Source organism: Magallana gigas, chromosome 1 (genome assembly GCF_963853765.1).
Source record: "Magallana gigas chromosome 1, xbMagGiga1.1, whole genome shotgun sequence".
NCBI lineage: Eukaryota > Metazoa > Mollusca > Bivalvia > Ostreida > Ostreidae > Magallana > Magallana gigas.
This window is the reverse complement of record NC_088853.1, coordinates 27,981,594-27,999,839: the sequence shown is the minus strand read 5'-3', so window position 1 is coordinate 27,999,839 and position 18,246 is coordinate 27,981,594. Positions and strand designations below refer to the sequence as shown.

Genomic DNA, 18,246 nt, shown 5'->3' with positions numbered 1-18,246 from the left:
GTCCTGGGGGTCAAATAATTGGTAAAAAATGACGTTTTTCACAAAAAACCTTCTTCCTCGAACTCCTCCTACATTTTCAACAGTAGACAAATCATCTTTTGGAATATGTTTTAGAGTATCCAATAGATGCGCAATAAGGTTTCGGAATTTTCAATTTTCTCCTGGGGGTCATTTAATGGCTAAAAAATGACGTTTTTTTTTACAAAAAAACTGGTTTCAAAAACGTCATTTTTTTGTTTTGCAGTAACCAAATGATCTTCTAGAATATGATTGGGGGTGTCATATTGAGGTGTGATCAGGTTCCAGAATTTTTTTTTTATTAAGGGGACCAGTGGGCAACAAAAAATGACGTTTTTTGGCAAAACAAATATGGTTCCCAGAACTCCTCTTACAACTTTTGGAGTAGCTACGTCATCTCTTGGGATATAGTTGGGGCTGTCCTATAGATGTGCAATAAGGCTTTAAAAATTTAAATTTCATCCAGGGAGTCAAATAGTAGCAGAAAATTGACGTTTATCACTAAAAAAACAAACATTGATCCAAGAGCTCCTCTTATGATTTAATGGATAGACAATCATATCTTGGGATATGATAGGGACTGTTCTATAGATGTGCAGTAAGGTTTTCCAAATTTATATTTCATCCAGGGAGTCAAAAAGTAGCAGAAAATTGACGTTTATCACTTCAAGAAAACATAGATCCTAGAACTCCTTTTATGATTTAATGGATAGACACATCATATCTTGGGATATGATAGGAACTGTTCCATAGATGTGCATTACAGTTTTGAAAATTTAGATTTAACCCTGAGGCCCATTACCTACCGGTACATACCTTTTGATGCCCTTTAAGGATCAAGAATATATATGGTTAAGGGGTGGGGATCTCAACCGTTTTCGAGATATTCGTGCACTTCCTGTTCAAGGGGGGTCATGACCACGCCCGGGGCCCATGACCTACATACCGTTTGATGCCCCTTGACACAAGGAACAAGAATATATATGGTTTAAGGGTGGGGATCTCAACTGTTTTGAAGATATTAAGGGACTTGCTGTTTGAGGGGGTCAGGACCACCCACAGGGCCCATGACTTACATAACATTTGATGCCCCTTGACATCAGAAACATGAATATATATGGTTTAGGGGTCATGATTATAACAGTTTCTGAGATATATGGTAATTTCAAATTCCTGGGGGGTGGGGATGACCCCAGGGGTCAGATCTAATAAACCCTATATATTGCCAGTAACAGCCAATATATGATTATGAAAACCCTATATTATTATCTTTGTCCGTTTTCAATTAAGTTACCATTTACAATAGAGTCTACGATTCTTCCTACAAGGTTCAATGTTAGATCCCACACCCTTTTGACACCCCCCTCCCCCCCTCCCCTGAAAAGTGGTTGTCTAACCCAAAATGAGAAAAATCAAACCAGGGTGCAAAACTAGATATGCAGGTCTATCATATCCTAGAGTTTTGTACAATTCTGTTCAGCCATCTCTGAGAAACAAGTTCAGAGCAGGAAAGAAAAAAAAGAAGATGAAGAATAATAATACATGTATTAAGAACTGTACAAAAACAATTAATAAGTCTCCAAATTTCATTCGGGAGACTTAATAATAAAGATTAAATAGAGATAGGATCATCAAACATCAATAATTTAAAGACAATTGACAATTTCTGATTCTAAGGGGGTCAGGATGACCCCTTAGGGTCCTGACTTACATGCCATAATGATCTGATGCGCCTGCATGACCTCAGGAGGAATAATATCTTTGGATTAAGGTGGGGATCTCAATGGTTTTTATGATATTTAATAATTTCAGGAAGAGCACTTGGGATCATGACCTACATACCATCTTAAATGCCTTGAACAAAGAAACAATAATAAAATATGTACATCATATATGATTCAATTTAAGAACCCAGATATAGATCAATCATCTTTTATGTAATACTTCCTATGTATATACATGTATACATGTACATGTATTAGTTTGTGTTTTGTTCTATACTATACATGTTCATGACTGTAGTATGGCCTAGTCTTGGAACCCCCACTCCCATACAAACTCAAATATAAACTGTTCCCCCCCCCCTTGTCGAATGATCTATTAAAATCAAAATATAATTTGGGTGTCTAAAAACTTTTATAAACTGGTAAAAAATGTTATTCTTAAAACAAATTATATTACACCTTGCATAATTGACAAATGATCTATTGAGATATGATCAGAGGTCATATATCTACCTCGGGATCAATAAGTAGTATTCATTGACAAGTTAAAATTAATAACAATAAATGATTCAAATTATAAATGTTTATATATACTCCACATTCACCCCCCCCCCATTCTAACCTAGTTATAAAGATTCAGTCTTCTTAATACATTCTTACATGTGTACAGTAGCAAATTTTAAATCATTTCTTGATTGCTTTTTCTCTCGTGATTCGCATTAACATTTTGGAAATTGCTTAATTCAATTTTTAAGATTTATAAACAAAATGTTATATGCATCACCTATTTGGGGCAATTGTAAAGTCTTCTAAACAAAGCAGTGACATCATTAGGCTAGGATTTACCCACATGGATCAAACACTACTGTACATGTATAACATATGAATAAGATAAAATACATTATCATTTCTAGTTCTAAAATGTCAGGGTGTCTCCAAGGGGGCATAATCTACATACAATTTTACGCGCAATGACACAAAGAGCAAAAATAAATTATATGGTTTAGGGATGAGGATCTCATATCTCAGAAGTTAACAAAATATACAGTGTATCATATCATTTCCTGTTTCATAAAGGCGGGGGGGGGGGGGGGAATAAAGACAACACCTGGGGGTCATTATTGTACTTTACACCAGTTGATGCATCATAATGACATTAGAAGATATTTTGTATTTTCCTGTTTCGTGGGGTCAGAACAGTCCCATAAGGTCATGACCTACATTGTATTTGATGCATTATAATACATTAAGAAAGAAATACTCCATCCTTCCTTTTATAACTCATATAAAAATGATAAGTGTCTACACCTACTTACATGTAATACAGATATTTAATAAAAAATTGTTTATACAGGGTCAATATGGGGTCAACTCAATAGTGCATGCAGTCTGACAAATGAAAAAAATAACTTTTACAACTAAAATGACAGAAACTTTACAAATGCGATAGGATAGGTAACGATGATAAGCTTATTTAAATATTAAAAGATGATGATACAGTATACTGTTAAAGGGAGATCACATTTAGAAAGTGAAAGTAGAATTTATATATGTATATGCTGGCATCTCATTATATTGTGCTACTGCTACTACATGTATTATGCTTACCTAAATTGGTCAACATCATAATGATAATCCAATTAAAACACAATAATGAATTCCTTTAGCTGATCTTAACAAATCCTTTTCTGCATACGGAAAACACAGACATGTATGTATATATACACGTGAACCCATCTAATCGAAGAGCTGGGTAAAACTAGTACCCGCTAATGAGACATGCAGACCTGTGTTGTGTACGTAACTTCAGACAAAAATCATTCATTTGTAACATGCATGTATTTTTATGACCTATTCTTCAAATCCACTTGCACTATTTTATTAGGTAAATAACAGCTTTAAGGTGGTGCAGGACACCTGCATATTGTGATGTACATGTATACTTTCTATTGAGATAAACAATAAAGTATATTAAATATTGATTAAATATTTACCTCCCAAATAATGTTACCTAACATTGAAGCGCAATGGGTTTGAGCGTTTACATGTCTGTAAGAGCATTGGGGTCCAATGTGTATTTTTGGTAATTTTACAATTGATATAAATGAATTTTCATGGGGGGGTTTGGACCCCTCACTCCCAGCCCTTCTCTAAATCTGTGCACATGATGATGTACATATGTATGCACACAGAAGCAAATCTAAAACCGGCATATACTTTCTATGACATGAAAAGTTAAGATTATTGATTAACTGAAAATTCACTGCAAACAGTTCAACCCCAAATTGCACATAAAGTGCTGCTCATGTGTATTATCATATGGGAAGGGATCTCATCCTTCAGTTATGAAAATTATAATTTTTAAATTTATTACCGGAGTTTGCATGTGGCCTTCATTTTTAATTAAACTGGTACAAAACAGTGTTATTTAAGGGCAAACACTTGGTGCGGATATTACTGTCTAATGACAGCATCTAGTTTTTTTTGTTTTAGCAATTCTAACAGATTGGGGCCTTAGATGGCCTTTGTACACGTCGAAAATGGTCACGGCCTGTTGATTGCATTTGGATAACGACAGGGACTTCTATTTACATATGGAATGATAATGTTTTTTTGACGAATCTAACCGTAGTTTCTTCATTACTCCAGTGAAATTCTGTGTATGTTTTATCCCATGACGATGGTAAACTAACGCCCTAAGGCAAGCACCTATCAGACTTTCCCACAGATATAAGTTGGGGAGATAATAATGAACCCGACTTGGTGATTGCCAAAAGGAGCGTTACCCGACGTTTGTCATCCAATCCAGATATGCTTTTAGTTCCCTTTCTTTTCACAAGGCCCATGCATCTAAGAAGAGACACGGCAAAGTATTTTGTTATATTGATGTGACCAATGTACTTTGCCAATTTGAAGCGCGCGTTTTTTTTTGTTTTTTTTTGGACAATGGTCTCGGCACCTGCCATAACAATCCTTGCGTTGATAACACCCCTGTTTACCCTGATTTTCTTCACCCAGTTTTGTACCTTGTTGTCCAGTGTTTTTCCAAGGAGTAATGGATTACCCCTTGGTGATTTTGGTAAAGTTGGAGAACTTGTGCTTCGCGGTTTATAAAGCGTAAACTGCTCCAAACCAATTTATATCGTATTAAACAAACAAATATTGAAATCATTCCTTAATGAAAATGCGTAATGTATGTCACCAAATAGAGAGAGCATAACTATATCACTACAGTTTAAAGTTTAAGTGATGTGCTCTGTTTTCGCCATCAGTGATGGGTGGAATTGTACATTCACGTATAAATGCACCCCCCCCCCCCCTTATGGATACACCCCAGAGCGTGCATGGGGATAGGAATGAAGAAATATTTTATTTCAAAACGGTTTTAAGGAGATAAATATTTGGTATCTCTAATTACCTGTACATGTATATCCTGAATAATGCACTTCCCCCAACATTTCGCGAGGCGATGCACCGCTTGGCGATGCTCTTTTAAAAATTCTTATAGATACATGTATTTATACATGTATATATGGATCCTATATACACTAACAGGAAAACAGCATCGTCTTGCGTTGAGAAAGGGTTTCCATTACCAATGGTCTAATGATTACTGCAAATGTTTGGCTACATCTGTGAACGACGTATGAATTAGTTTTTATCTATTTTTTATTTTGTAAATTTCATTTCTTAAACGCTTCAAGTCGTTTCATAGGATTAATGCCGTTTACCTTATATAAAGGTGGTTGAAAAATAATCCAATGGTGACTAAATATAAAAGCTCTGCCAGTTGGTCACCTGTCTTGATTGTTTAGTTTATATTCAACATGCGCTTGTAATAGTTTTTAGTAAATTATTTATTTGTCGGAATAAAGAGGTCTATTTGTCTGTGGATTTTACAAAAATGGCATTTAACTATATCTTTGATGGCGTATGTGGATTTTTTTTAAAGCAAATTAATGTAAGAATTATTTGCAGTACATATGTAATTTTTCACATACGTTTATTGTTAACAACTCCTCATCTCATCGATGAGAGATCAAAAGTAATTCTTATATATTCACTTTTAAATAATGAATATCCATATATATGTTTTAGCCTTGCTTCTTTTAACCTCAGCGCAGCTTTAAAAGAAGTGGACTCGGATTTGTTACAGTCGACATTTATATGTATGAACATCCGAACAACATAACCTAATGTAAATAAAATTTGATTGTGATTTTTACTTTTTAAATGTATTTTGGATCTGTTGTCCACCTAATGGATGTGAATTGTTATACCCCCTTCCAGAATAAAAATCATTTAAAAAGCAAACCATTTAATCAAGGTATTAAAAATTGATTGTGATTTCTACTTTTTAATTGTATTTTGGGTCACACCTAATGGATGTGCATTTCAATACCCCCTCCCCCCCCCCCCCCCCACCTCCATTCCAAAAAGCAAAGAATTAAAACTTATTAAAAAAAAGAAACACATCATTTTATACAGTAAAGCCTTGTCACGTGGTCAGATATTTAATATTAGAAATTCAAAAGGGCTTTGCAAGAAGTGAGGGCAATCTGACAGCCAGCTGTAGATTATAATCTGACACGCATGAATTGGCACCTTAAAAAAACTAGATGCATACAACAATAAGCGTGACATGTATGATTAGTCATCTTTAAACGCAATATTCTTGTCATGTCAAATACCCTATTGAAATTGGCGTTCATAAAACAGAAATGCACGGCTTCCACTTGTGTGATGATTGCAATGCTATAAGATACATGTTATAACTACCTCAAGATTAATCTGGTATCTAAGTCTCTTGAATAATACATGTTTCACCCCTTCCTTACAATAGACTGTAGACAACTTGATTTCTCATAGGCTTTGTGGTTATGGTTATTTCTCAACCTTTGTCATATAATTTGCTTGAAGGTCATTATTTTTTCTGAGGAACCCTTCTTAGAACATTGAATGATTCAAGGCTACTACATGTAAGTACCCTCTTAAATTCAAATTTGAACTTTAAACATAATGTAGTTTTTTAATTGACACCCTTAAAAACCATTGTTAACCGACATTAAGCAGAGGTTGACAATGGTTTTTGACTGGTGTCAATTTCAACTGTTACCGACCTATTATCATTATTTTATTTTACTGAATTAAGAGAAAATGTTACTCTTTTATAAGAAACTACGTGAATTCTACGGCAAACCGTACGCGCATATTTCACGCGCATGTACCAAATCGTTGTGGTACCTGTTGCCAAGTGTGTTGCTAACGCTGGGGGTAATAGAACGGATTATTAATTGCGTCTAAATTAATCAGATTTCAGAATTTAACATGAAAGTATAATAATGCTATTTAGGCCTTGTTTTTTCACATTATTTTATTAGTATTGTTAAATAAACAATATACATGTTTGTATGTGTATGTTTGTTTAAAAACTCAAAAAGAATCATAAAAAACATAATTCAATAGAATTTGGAATCCTTTGTTTTTTCAGGTTTTTTTCCTTAAACAGATTTAATTTAATTTAAATGGTTCGTTTAAAAATATTTATTTTTATCCTTTTCTTATGATTTTTTTACTATTTTAATCTGCGTAATATCTAATTAAAATTTTTAAAAAGAACCAGGGACACTAAAGGCAAAAATTGGCCCCATCTCAAAAATAAAAATGTTTTTCTGGTTATATACTGTGGAAGTCCATTTCTCAAAAACAGAACCAAATTGTTTTGAAAAGTCAATTTTGGATACCAGTACAAATAAATGGTCATTCAAAGTCACTGTCATAAAAGGTTACAAAATGGCTTATTGTGCAATATTCATTGACTTAACATCACAACTATTCATTAAATTTGCCACATCATTGAATGTAATTAGGGTAAATGTCATAATTAGTTGACCAAATGATTTTGTTTTTTAAATTAAAAATGATTTTATGGTTGTCATGACAACTATTTGCATTCAGTAAAAAGTTCATGTGTGTTATATAAGACATGGGAAAGTAATATACATCACTAAATGATTTTTTCAGACCTATTAAATCACTGTATTGATATTGAAGTGAACTCTGATACAGATACTATAGGAGCTCATAGCTCGAAAAACAATGTACAGGTCTGTGTTTACTAAATGTTACCTGTGGCTCAATAAAGAATTATGCATGTCATTGGCAGAGTCTTTGCAAAAGTTTAAGCGATAGATACAAATCGGGAGATTATGTCTGTGAAAAAGGATAAACAATCATAAATTACTTGCTCTGACAGGCCCAGTGATAATACTGAAAATGCATTAGAATAATGAAGTACTGACAGGATTTGATTTTATTGTCATTAATCTTTACTGTCAGCAATTTGCAATTTCGCATGATAAATTGTTTCTTAGCTGCATTTGAATAATTATTCCCATATTTTCTTTTACTAGTATTCCGGGCAATAGACAGAAATTCATCAGAATCATGTTATGTAATAGTTATAGATAAAAATCATGCCTTTAGAATCTACGATACATTGTGTATCAGTAATTTAAATAAGTCTGGAAAATTGTTTACGAGCAAAATTGAACTCTAGCTTAGGAACATATGTACATATGACTACAAAAGATATCTATTTTTTTCGTACTATTTAAAATCTGACTATTTTCAAGGTATATTTTTAAAAAGTTACCTTGAAAAACATATTATGCTTCTTGATACATTACATCGACTTTATCGATTTTTTTTCATATACGACTGCCGTCACGAGAAAATGGCCCTTAAGGTCAAAATTTCACAAACTTACTTTTTTGTCAATTCCGAAAAGTCAACTCTTTCTGAATACAAATATACAAAGATATCCAAGATCTTGTGTGTTTTAAGCATTTTATGACAATTTTAGTAAGACATGTTAACACGACTTTGACGTAGCCGGTCGAAAACGTTACGACGTCATGAACGTCAAAATTTGTTCTGCATTAAATTTTTACTTTTATACCTCCTTTCACATCGTATTTAATTGTTAGAAGTAGAATTAATTAATGATTTTCTACGATTCTAGATTTCTTACAATTTTAACAAAAGAGAGCAAAACATTTTGAAGATCCAGATATAGTTAAACTTCTGCAGCTAATCCAGATACACTTCTGATAAATCCACATGCAACCCCCCCCCCCACCCCCAAAAATAAGATAAATAAATAGATAAAGGATATTTAAAGAAAACAAATATCAACATCTCCCCAACTTTTAAATGTATCAAAGTTATTTAAGCTGCAGAGAGGCAAATTAACAAACACGTAACAAACAAAGATAAAGATTGTCAAATTCGATTCCTATGTTTCCACAATTTTGGGGCATACACGAGTTTCTTTTGAAAAGGAGAAATAGTTATTCTTTTTGATCAACCTTTTGCACGGAAAATCGTTTATTTACTGATATTACTTTTTAGGTATCTGTATAGTTCTAAAGCAAGTTTAGAATCAATCAATAGCTGTTTTTGAAACTAGGATGTTATATGGTGTTAATTTACTTTCCTGATTTCTTCTCTCTTTTCTACCTTATCAATACTTAATTCTTATGAAATTACCGGTGAAAAAAATCGCTTTGACTGTCTCACTGAAAAGTTCCAACTACAAAAATGTGGAGAAAAGATTTTAACAAAAATGGCATCTTATATTTACATCCATCAAGTATGATTCCTTTTTTTCTTACGAAAATTGATTGTAATTCACAGCTGTGTAGAAACAGACAGGACTGAAATCTCATCGGTCCAGTTTTAACCAGGCAGTTTATCGATCGGTCGAAATCTTCAGCAACCTAAGAAATATCACGGATTGCACGAAGTAATCATGATGCTGCCAAACTCAAATTCCCATTTAAGACGCTTTGGCTACAGCTTTCATCTAACGTACTGGTGTACATTAACAATAATTTAATAACTTTTACTTACTTATTACGATCAATTCAATTCATTGATTTATTAAAAGAAAGACGAAATACAAACAATAAAATGCTTTCTTCAGTGATAAATGCGGGCTAATAAGATATCCACATTACAGAACGCGGGTTACGTTAATACGTTCGGTATTGATCGCTACCTTTTGTTTATGTTTAATGTTTAAACATACTCATACACACCTAATTAAGTGTATCAAATACGACAGACCAACTAAATACAACACCCCCTTCAACATACTGAATCTATAATTCTTTTCATTCGCTTTGTAAGTTCATGCGTACCGTTGTATTTTTGTGATGCGATTTTTATAAACCATAATCGTTGAAATAATTTATTATATATAAGCATTATTTACATTTTTTCAAAATGCAAGATTGCATGTAACTTTTAATAAGACTTCTGCATTTATTATGTCCATTTTTTTTTACACTAATCGATAGTACAATGCCGATAGACGTAGTGTATATTCAGTGAGTAGTAACATTTTTACATCTTGACTTAATTTAATTTTCTTATTATCAATGTTACAAGATGAATGAATAAATGTATCTCTGCATTTATTTATTTCTCTCTCTCTCTCTCTCTCTCTCTCTCTCTCTCTCATTGAATACGAATATCGGCCGAGTGATTATCAATTTAAAAAAAAAGATGAAAAATTAAATAAAAGTAAAAAAATATCGCGATTCTCGGATTTTGTTTTATTGCTGTACATTGTACATTGTAACATACACACATAAACATTGACTTCAGTATCATCGTAATTTGTTTCTTGTATAAAAAAGAAAAGATGAGAAACCATCATCATTGAAGATGAATTGTACGTCCATGCATGTTATTAATTGTAAGTGTCGCACATCTTCATGTAGTGTTTAAATTATATTTAATGATAAGTATGAATTGTTTATTCATAAAACGGCAATTTTTTCGACTTGATATCATAAGTATAGTAGTATAATGACTGCATTTACAAACCTGTTTAGTTTTAAGGAATTTTGAATCATGTACGTTACTGATTTGAAATGAATATTAATAATCATATAAAAATGCTAGAAATCCATGAAAATGTGGTGAGTTTCAGGCATGCTATGATTTTTTTTTTAATTTTAGGTAAAATAGCTCAAAAATTACACACAACACGTGGATTTGGGTTGTTAAATTGCACAAGAAAATAAAACATGCTGCGCTCAAATAATACACAAGTTTTTCAATCTTACAGGCAGATATAATTTGATGTTGTTTCATTAAAGGCACTTTACATGAAAATGTCACTAAGAATCAGATTTTCCCATGAAATCAAATGCGATAAATCAGATTTTTACGCTGGGAAAAAAATTCTGAAATTTTTTCGAATCCGTTCGTTACAAATATGCGTTTTAATTCGTTAAATAATTTCAAAATTTGATCGCAAATTCTTTAGTATTAGAATTATACGAGAATTTATTTTTTATGTTGGTCGTAGGACTTTAATTGAGACATAGCCGCTTCTCTCGTGATCCTTCTGACTTATTTAAGAAGTGGTGTAGAATCGTCTCCCGTGAGGAAAACTATTTAAATTTTTTTTTGAAATATTTGACTTGTATTGTTTCACAGTAATTACTGCGCAGATAATTGTTTGAAAAATACTTCTCTGAATCGATTCGGTATGTCTCAGTAAATCTCGGTATGCCTTCAACCCCTCTTATCAACAACGAGTATGCAGTGTAGTTTTTGTTTTTCACTTAAATAAATCATACATGTATTGCTAATGCAAACTAGAGTACTTTATTAATCATCATCGTAAATCAACGATCAGTCGCATTCAATCATACGCAATAAGTAAGCGTATGCGAGACGGGACTTTGGTTTCGATTTATAAAACTGATAATCAAATTAGAGCATTAATATTTTCATCACACACCAGAATGGAAAATATGGTGTTTAAGTTTCATAGCTGATGCAAAAGCAGCATTTTTATGATATTTCAGCATCAACTTGTGTGCAATATTACGCGTTCGAAATGTGTAGATATTGACGTTACATGTGTCTTTTTCATTTATTAAATGTTTATTTTTAAAATCAACATGTAATATTTGATTGAAAAAATATTAATTGCGGTATAAGAGCAAGTCCAGACTCTAGTTATTCAAAAAGCAAAACACAGACGCAGAACAAATAGAGAGAGAAAATAGAAAAACTGCATTTACAATGCCGCTACTTTGACGTCGTTTTCTGAGCATTGTGACGTCAAAAGATAAGGACCCTTTTCTCATGACGGCAGTCATACTAAGTCTTGTCAGCGGTCAAAACAATGTTTCACTTTCCGGTTTGCCAGAGTAACTGCATAGGGGAGTTGATGAAAAGTGCCATGTGGTTACATGTACATTTACAAATAACTATTAACTAGTAATGATGCATTTTCCGATATTTCATTTGAAAATGCTAAAGTAAAAAATCGTAACACTTTCTGTATCGTGTTAATTAAGAAAATAATGTTTGTACCAAACCTAAATAGATTATCAACTAAATGTACATTTTAAAAAAATGAAAAAGATAATGAAAGAAAGGAATATAAAAACATTTGTCGTGAACTAGAACAATCTACTCTAATAATTTGTCCAATAAAAGAAAACAAAAATAGGAAAACAGCTTTAAATTTTATTCTTGATATTATCTGAAAGATTAAAAACAGTATTATACATGTAATAATTCGAGAAACGACCCCTCTTCTTATCGAGAATTTAAGCAAACAACTTACTCGATCGCTTTAAATATAAAATGTCACTATATACAGGTTTACTTACATTGTAAAAAACCATCCTTGCAATCAACATGGACAGGCTTCTGCTCTGATAACTATTTTTACAAGCTGTGTGAAAGTAACATGCCAGTCATTACAATCAATTAAAAAAATGTTTTTATTCTTTCTTACTGAGTCAAAGTTCACCTTGTAATTCTTAATAAAATGTTTCATAATTTTGTTTAGCACCGACTTTATCCTAAGTCCATTGTAATATTTGATTTGCTCCATTTTTCAATAAACGCTGTGCAATGCTATAATTATCTGTCTCATAAGATATGAAGAGAGGACTTTTTCCATTTTTGTTAGATGCATTAATTTCAGCTGCATTACTTATCAAAAGTTGAACAATGGTTTCATGTCCCTTTTGACAAGCTATGTGAAGAGGACTTGATCCGTTTTCCGTACATAAGTTTACGTTAGCTCCATAACTCAGCAAAGTTTCCACAATAATACCATGACCTCTTTCACATGCAATATGGAGAGGACTCATTCCGTTTTTAAAACATAAACTAGTGTCTGCGCCATTTTGCAGTAAAAATTTTGCTGTGATAACATGGTTATTTTGACAAGCAACGAAGAGAGGACTAGTTCCATTTTCCATACAAGAATTAACGTTTGCTTTATTACTTAATAAAAGTTCCACAATCTCTGAATATCCGTACTGACAAGCAACATAGAGAGGACTAGTTTCCTCTGTTACGTATGAATTAATCTCTGCTTTACTATTCAATAGTTTTTGGACAATGCTTCCATGTCCTAATTTGCACGCTATATAGATAGGACTTGTTCCGTTGTTCTTACATAAATTAATATCTGCTTCGTTACATATCAAAAGATTTACAATGTTATCATGTCCATTTTGACAAGCTATATAAAGAGGACTGGTGCCGTCTTTCAAACATGAATTAATATCTGCTCCATTTTTTAATAGAATCAGTACAATATTATCATGTCCCATTTGACAAGCAATATGAAGAGGACTTGTGCCGTCTTCCATGCATATATTTATACTAGCCATCTTGCTTATTAAAAGTTTAACAGTTCTTTCACTCCCCTTTTCACATGCTACATGTAGAGGACTGGCTCCATTTTTATTGCATAAATTGGTATCTGCGCTATTTTGCAAAATAATTTCAACAATGTTATCATATCCGTGTTCACATGCTAAATATAAAGAACTTATTCCAAACTCATTACACAAATTAATTTTGGCTCCGTTTCTCAGTAACTGTTTGACAATATCAATGTATCTCTTTTGGCAAGCTATAAAGAGAGAACTGGCTCCACCTTTCATACATACATCAATGTTTGCACCGCTATCCAGTAAAAGCTGTATTATATTCTCATACCCAAATTCACAAGCTATATGTAAAGGACTGGCTCCGTTGTCGTTACATAAATCTATGTCTGCGCCTTTTTGCAGCAACAGTGCAACAATCATATTGTGTCCTTTATGACAAGCAATGCAAAGAGGACTGGATCCATCTTTCATACAGGAATTAATGTTTGCATCATTACTTAGTAAAAGCTGTACAATATGTTCATGTCCCAATTCACAAGCAACATGTAAAGGACTGGCTCCATTTTTTTGACATGAATTAATGTCTGCTCCTCTTTGCAGTAAAAGTTCAACAAGCATACGATTTCCTTCTTGACAAGCAAAGCAAAGAGGACTGGCTCCATTTTTCATACAAAAGTCAAAGTCTGCTCTATTTTTCAATAGTAGTTCTGCGATTTTTTCGTGTCCCATTTCAAAAGCGAAATATAAAGGACCTGTTCCGTTTTCTTTACATAAGTTAATGTCTGCTCCGCTTTGGAGTAAAAGTTCAACAATCATACCGTGTCCTTTTTGACAAGCAATACAAAGAGGACTGGTTCCATCTTTCATACATAAGTTTAAGTCTGCTTCATTACTTAGTAAAAGTTGAACGATGTTTTCATATCCCTGTTGACAAGCTACATGAAGAGGACTGGCTCCGTTTTCCGAACACAAATTTATGTCTGCTCCTCTCTGCATTAATATTTCAACAATTGTACAGCGTCCTTCCTGAGAAGCAATCCAAAGAGGACTGGCTCTATCTTTAATACATAAGTTAATGTCTGCTCCATTGTTAAGTAAAAGTTTAACAATATGTTCATGTCCAAATTCACAAGCAACATGTAAAGGACTGGCTCCATTTTCTTGAAATGAATTAATGTTTGCTACTCTTTGCAGTAAAAGTTCAACAATCATTACGTGTCCTTTTTGACAAGCAATGCAAAGAGGACTGGTTCCATCTTTCATACATAAGTTTAAGTCTGCTTCATTACTTAGTAAAAGTTGAACGATGTTTTCATATCCCTGTTGACAAGCTACATGAAGAGGACTGGCTCCGTTTTCCGAACACAAATTTATGTCTGCTCCTCTCTGCATTAATATTTCAACAATTACACCGTGGTTTTTTTGACAAGAAATACAAAGAGGACTGGTTCCATCTTTTAAACATAAATTAACCTCTGCTTCATTTTTATTTAAAAATTGTACGATATTTTCATGTTCCTTTTCACAAGCTACATAGAGAGGACTGGCTCCATTTTCTTTACAAAAATTAATGTCTGCTCCTTTTTTCTGAAGAAGTTCAACAATAATTTCGTGTCCTTCCTGACAAGCAATGAAAAGAGGACTGCTCCCATCTATAATACAGATATTAACATCTGCTCCATTATGCAGTAAAATCCTTACTGTATTTTCGTGCCCTTCATGGCAAGCTTTAAAGAGAGGACTGGTCCCATCTTCCATAGAAGTGTTAATGTTTGCTCCTTTACTAAGTAAGTTTTGCACAATGTCATCATGTTCTTCTTCACAGGCTATTAGAAGAGGACTGGCTCCGTTTTTCGTACATAAATTTATATCTGCACCATTACTCACTAGAAGGTCTACAATGTTGTTATGCCCCTCTTGACAAGCTATATACAGTGGACTGGCACCGTTTTCCATACACAGGTTTATGTCTGCTCCATGACTCAATAAAACTTCTACAGTACAACTACGACTTGAATGAGAAGAATTTTCATTGTCGTTTTCTTCTTTCTCTTCTGTTTTGTTTCCGGTTGCTATAGTTAAAGGAGTCAATTGATTTTCATCGGTAGTCTTCAGATTCACATCGGCGCCGTTTTCAAGCAGTTCACGAAGTATATCGTTATTATGAAACGCGGATGCGATGTGTATTGGAAAAAGATGCTTCCATTTTTCTGCCTGAGATTCTCTGATGTGATCTTTTATAAACATGGAATAAACATCTTTTGAGCCATTACAGCATATAGAAGAAAGCAGAGAATTGCCTACAAAATATTCTGGCATTTGCTGCAAGATTTTAAGGCAATTCAAAGATAATCTTGTATCGCAAAATATAATAATAGCACTAAGAGGTGATATTCTTTCTTCTAAACTCACAAATACAAGCTTAGACAAAAAGAAATAATTTGACGTCTGGTTAATTTCTTGGGTATCAATCTGAAGCTTTTGCTTTTCAAGCAACAGTTTAAGTTTCTCTGGATGATGTTTCAATTCATTAATAAAAATTCGCATCACTTTCTCGTTGTTTAAACAAGGGTTCAGTACAACATCAAGTAAACGTTCTCCAAACATGTCGTTGAAAAGTCTTTTTCCCAGAGCATCAATGTATTTGTCACTTAAAGATATAGTAAATTGATCAGTGGTATCGTTGAAACATTTTAATGTTACTCTTTTTCTTAGGAAACTAATGTCTGCATATTCTATTATCTGTAAAGGACACTTTTTCCCAAACACATACGTGGTAACTTCCATCACAAAGTCGTGATAAAAATGATAATTGTCAATAATTTTCTTAACAAAAAATCCCTGCAGAGTTTCAAAAGCATCATCTATAGTATGAGGTGTCGTGTTTTTCTGCATTTCACACAGTTTTAAGGCATGTTCATATTTTTCTGTTGATATCGAGGATTCTTGTATATCTTCAACGCAAAGATCATTGTTAAACAGTACCAGGAGAACCAATGCACAGTATTTGTCTTTAAATGAATTTCTGAACATTTTTATTTCGTCTTCTAAAACTTTTACGGGTTCTGTAAAAAATCTTACCTTTTCGTGATCTGTACGAGTTTTGCTAAAACACAACTTGCATAATAATGGAAAATACGCTTCTGCTTGAAAAATTTTTGTTAACTCTTTTCGGGATACATTTTCGTTAAGTGCGTATTTTCTCCAAATATGTTCTTTTTCATTTCTTCTTAGTTTCAGTTGGTCATCGCTTATGTCTACGATGTTTGATCCGTCTTTTAAAATTCCTCTTACTTTATCGTCATTTAGAATATACTTTCTAATCGAAATTAAAAGTTTGACTTTTTTTAAACACGCTTTTAAAGTTATCTCATATTTTCTCCATGTAGTATATTCTATTTCATCAAACGACTCTTTCCCAATCGGATCATTGAAAACAAATAAAACTTTATTTTCTTGTACGCTTGTGGATGAATTTATAGTTTCTATAATCTCCTTCACAGTATAAACTGGCTTCACTTTCCAACCTTGATTTCTATATTTTAGTGCAATGTGTTGCACGATGGCTGATTTACCCGAGCCTGAGTGACCCGTCACAATTGCTATGTTCTGACAATTTATAAGTCTTTCCACTTCTTTGCTTGCTTTTGTCTCAACAAAAAGTGTGTTGTCTTCTTGCCATAGCTTGATGAGTGCTTGATTCGCTGGTAATTCTGTGGAATCATTTAGAAAAGTGGATAATTATATACCTTTATCTCGTTGGATCTATTATAAAACTTTTAACTTCTAACAATCGTATACTCCAATTAGTTACAAAAAAGCCAATAGGACCTTCCCAATGTCACCAGGTTACACTTTGTACAGTTATTTCATGCATATCTATTACAATTCTATGCTTTGATATGGTTTGCGATTTTAATGACATGTTATGAGATTTGAATGCAACGCTATGCGAGTTGTATGCTATGCTATGAAAAACTAAAATGACGGGCTTAATGATATGGTATGTTATGCTGTCCTACGCTATGAGATTTAAACATAAACACCTCTGTATGCAGAAGAGTTCAAACCAATTCGAAGTAAAATGATACGATGTCAATGTCTACCACTATTCTGCATTGTGAGCATTTATCCTTTAAATAAAAGCATTTGAAACCGAGTTAAAATCATGTTGTATGCTATGCTATGGTATAACATGGTTAATGAAAATCTATAGAATTATATGCTTTATATGAGATTCCAATGATATGGTATGAAATTCCAATGTTATGCTATGCGATTGGGATGCTATGCTATGGTGTATGTTGTAAAAGATATGCTTAAACTGTTGGTGCATTCATTTGGTTTTTTTTTTATTTTTTCTATATAGACACTCATCGAGATCCCTTTTTCATAAGTAATCAGTACAGTCTTGTAAAAAATGAAAGGATGTGGAATATATATAAATAAATAAATATATATATATATATTTTTTTATTTTTTTATTTTTTTTTTGTGTTGGGGGGGGGGGGGGTTAGGGGGGTGTGGTGTTTTTATTTTAATTTAAGTTGCTGTTTTTTTTTTTGTTTTTTTTTTTGTTTCTTTTAGGGGCGGGGGGTTGATTTGTTTTTTCATCTTTGTTATTTTTGGTTTTTGGTTAATAAATAATATAATTAAATTTAATTAGACAACAACAACAAATTACCGTCGTCTGACCCATTGACTCTGCTGTAGTCATCAACCTCCATTCCCGTCGATAAACTTATGTGCACTGGAAAAATTGATATAAAATTACTAGAATA

The 18,246-nt window shown here is 33.0% G+C and overlaps 2 protein-coding genes across 2 annotated transcripts; both read right to left on the bottom strand.

Moving 5' to 3' along the window:
- Positions 1-12,368: 12,368 nt before the first annotated feature.
- Positions 12,369-14,740, bottom strand: LOC136269881 (ankyrin-3-like). Its single transcript, XM_066065511.1, has one exon. The coding sequence runs from the start codon at positions 14,726-14,728 to the stop codon at positions 12,641-12,643; it is 2,088 nt and encodes a 695-aa protein (XP_065921583.1). The 5' UTR covers positions 14,729-14,740; the 3' UTR covers positions 12,369-12,640.
- On the bottom strand, positions 14,737-17,174 carry LOC136275782 (serine/threonine-protein phosphatase 6 regulatory ankyrin repeat subunit B-like). Its single transcript, XM_066085765.1, has 2 exons — positions 14,801-17,174; positions 14,737-14,742 (listed from the first exon to the last, which is right to left on the bottom strand). The coding sequence occupies exons 1-2, from the start codon at positions 16,496-16,498 to the stop codon at positions 14,737-14,739; spliced, it is 1,704 nt and encodes a 567-aa protein (XP_065941837.1). The 5' UTR covers positions 16,499-17,174.
- Positions 17,175-18,246: the final 1,072 nt, after the last annotated feature.

What these genes read in the sequence shown, in the direction of transcription:
- LOC136269881 (XM_066065511.1), bottom strand. Translation starts at nt 14,728, where the DNA reads ATGAAAGATGGAACCAGTCCTCTTTGCATTGCTTGTCAAAAAGGACAC.
- LOC136275782 (XM_066085765.1), bottom strand. Translation starts at nt 16,498, where the DNA reads ATGTTCAGAAATTCATTTAAAGACAAATACTGTGCATTGGTTCTCCTG.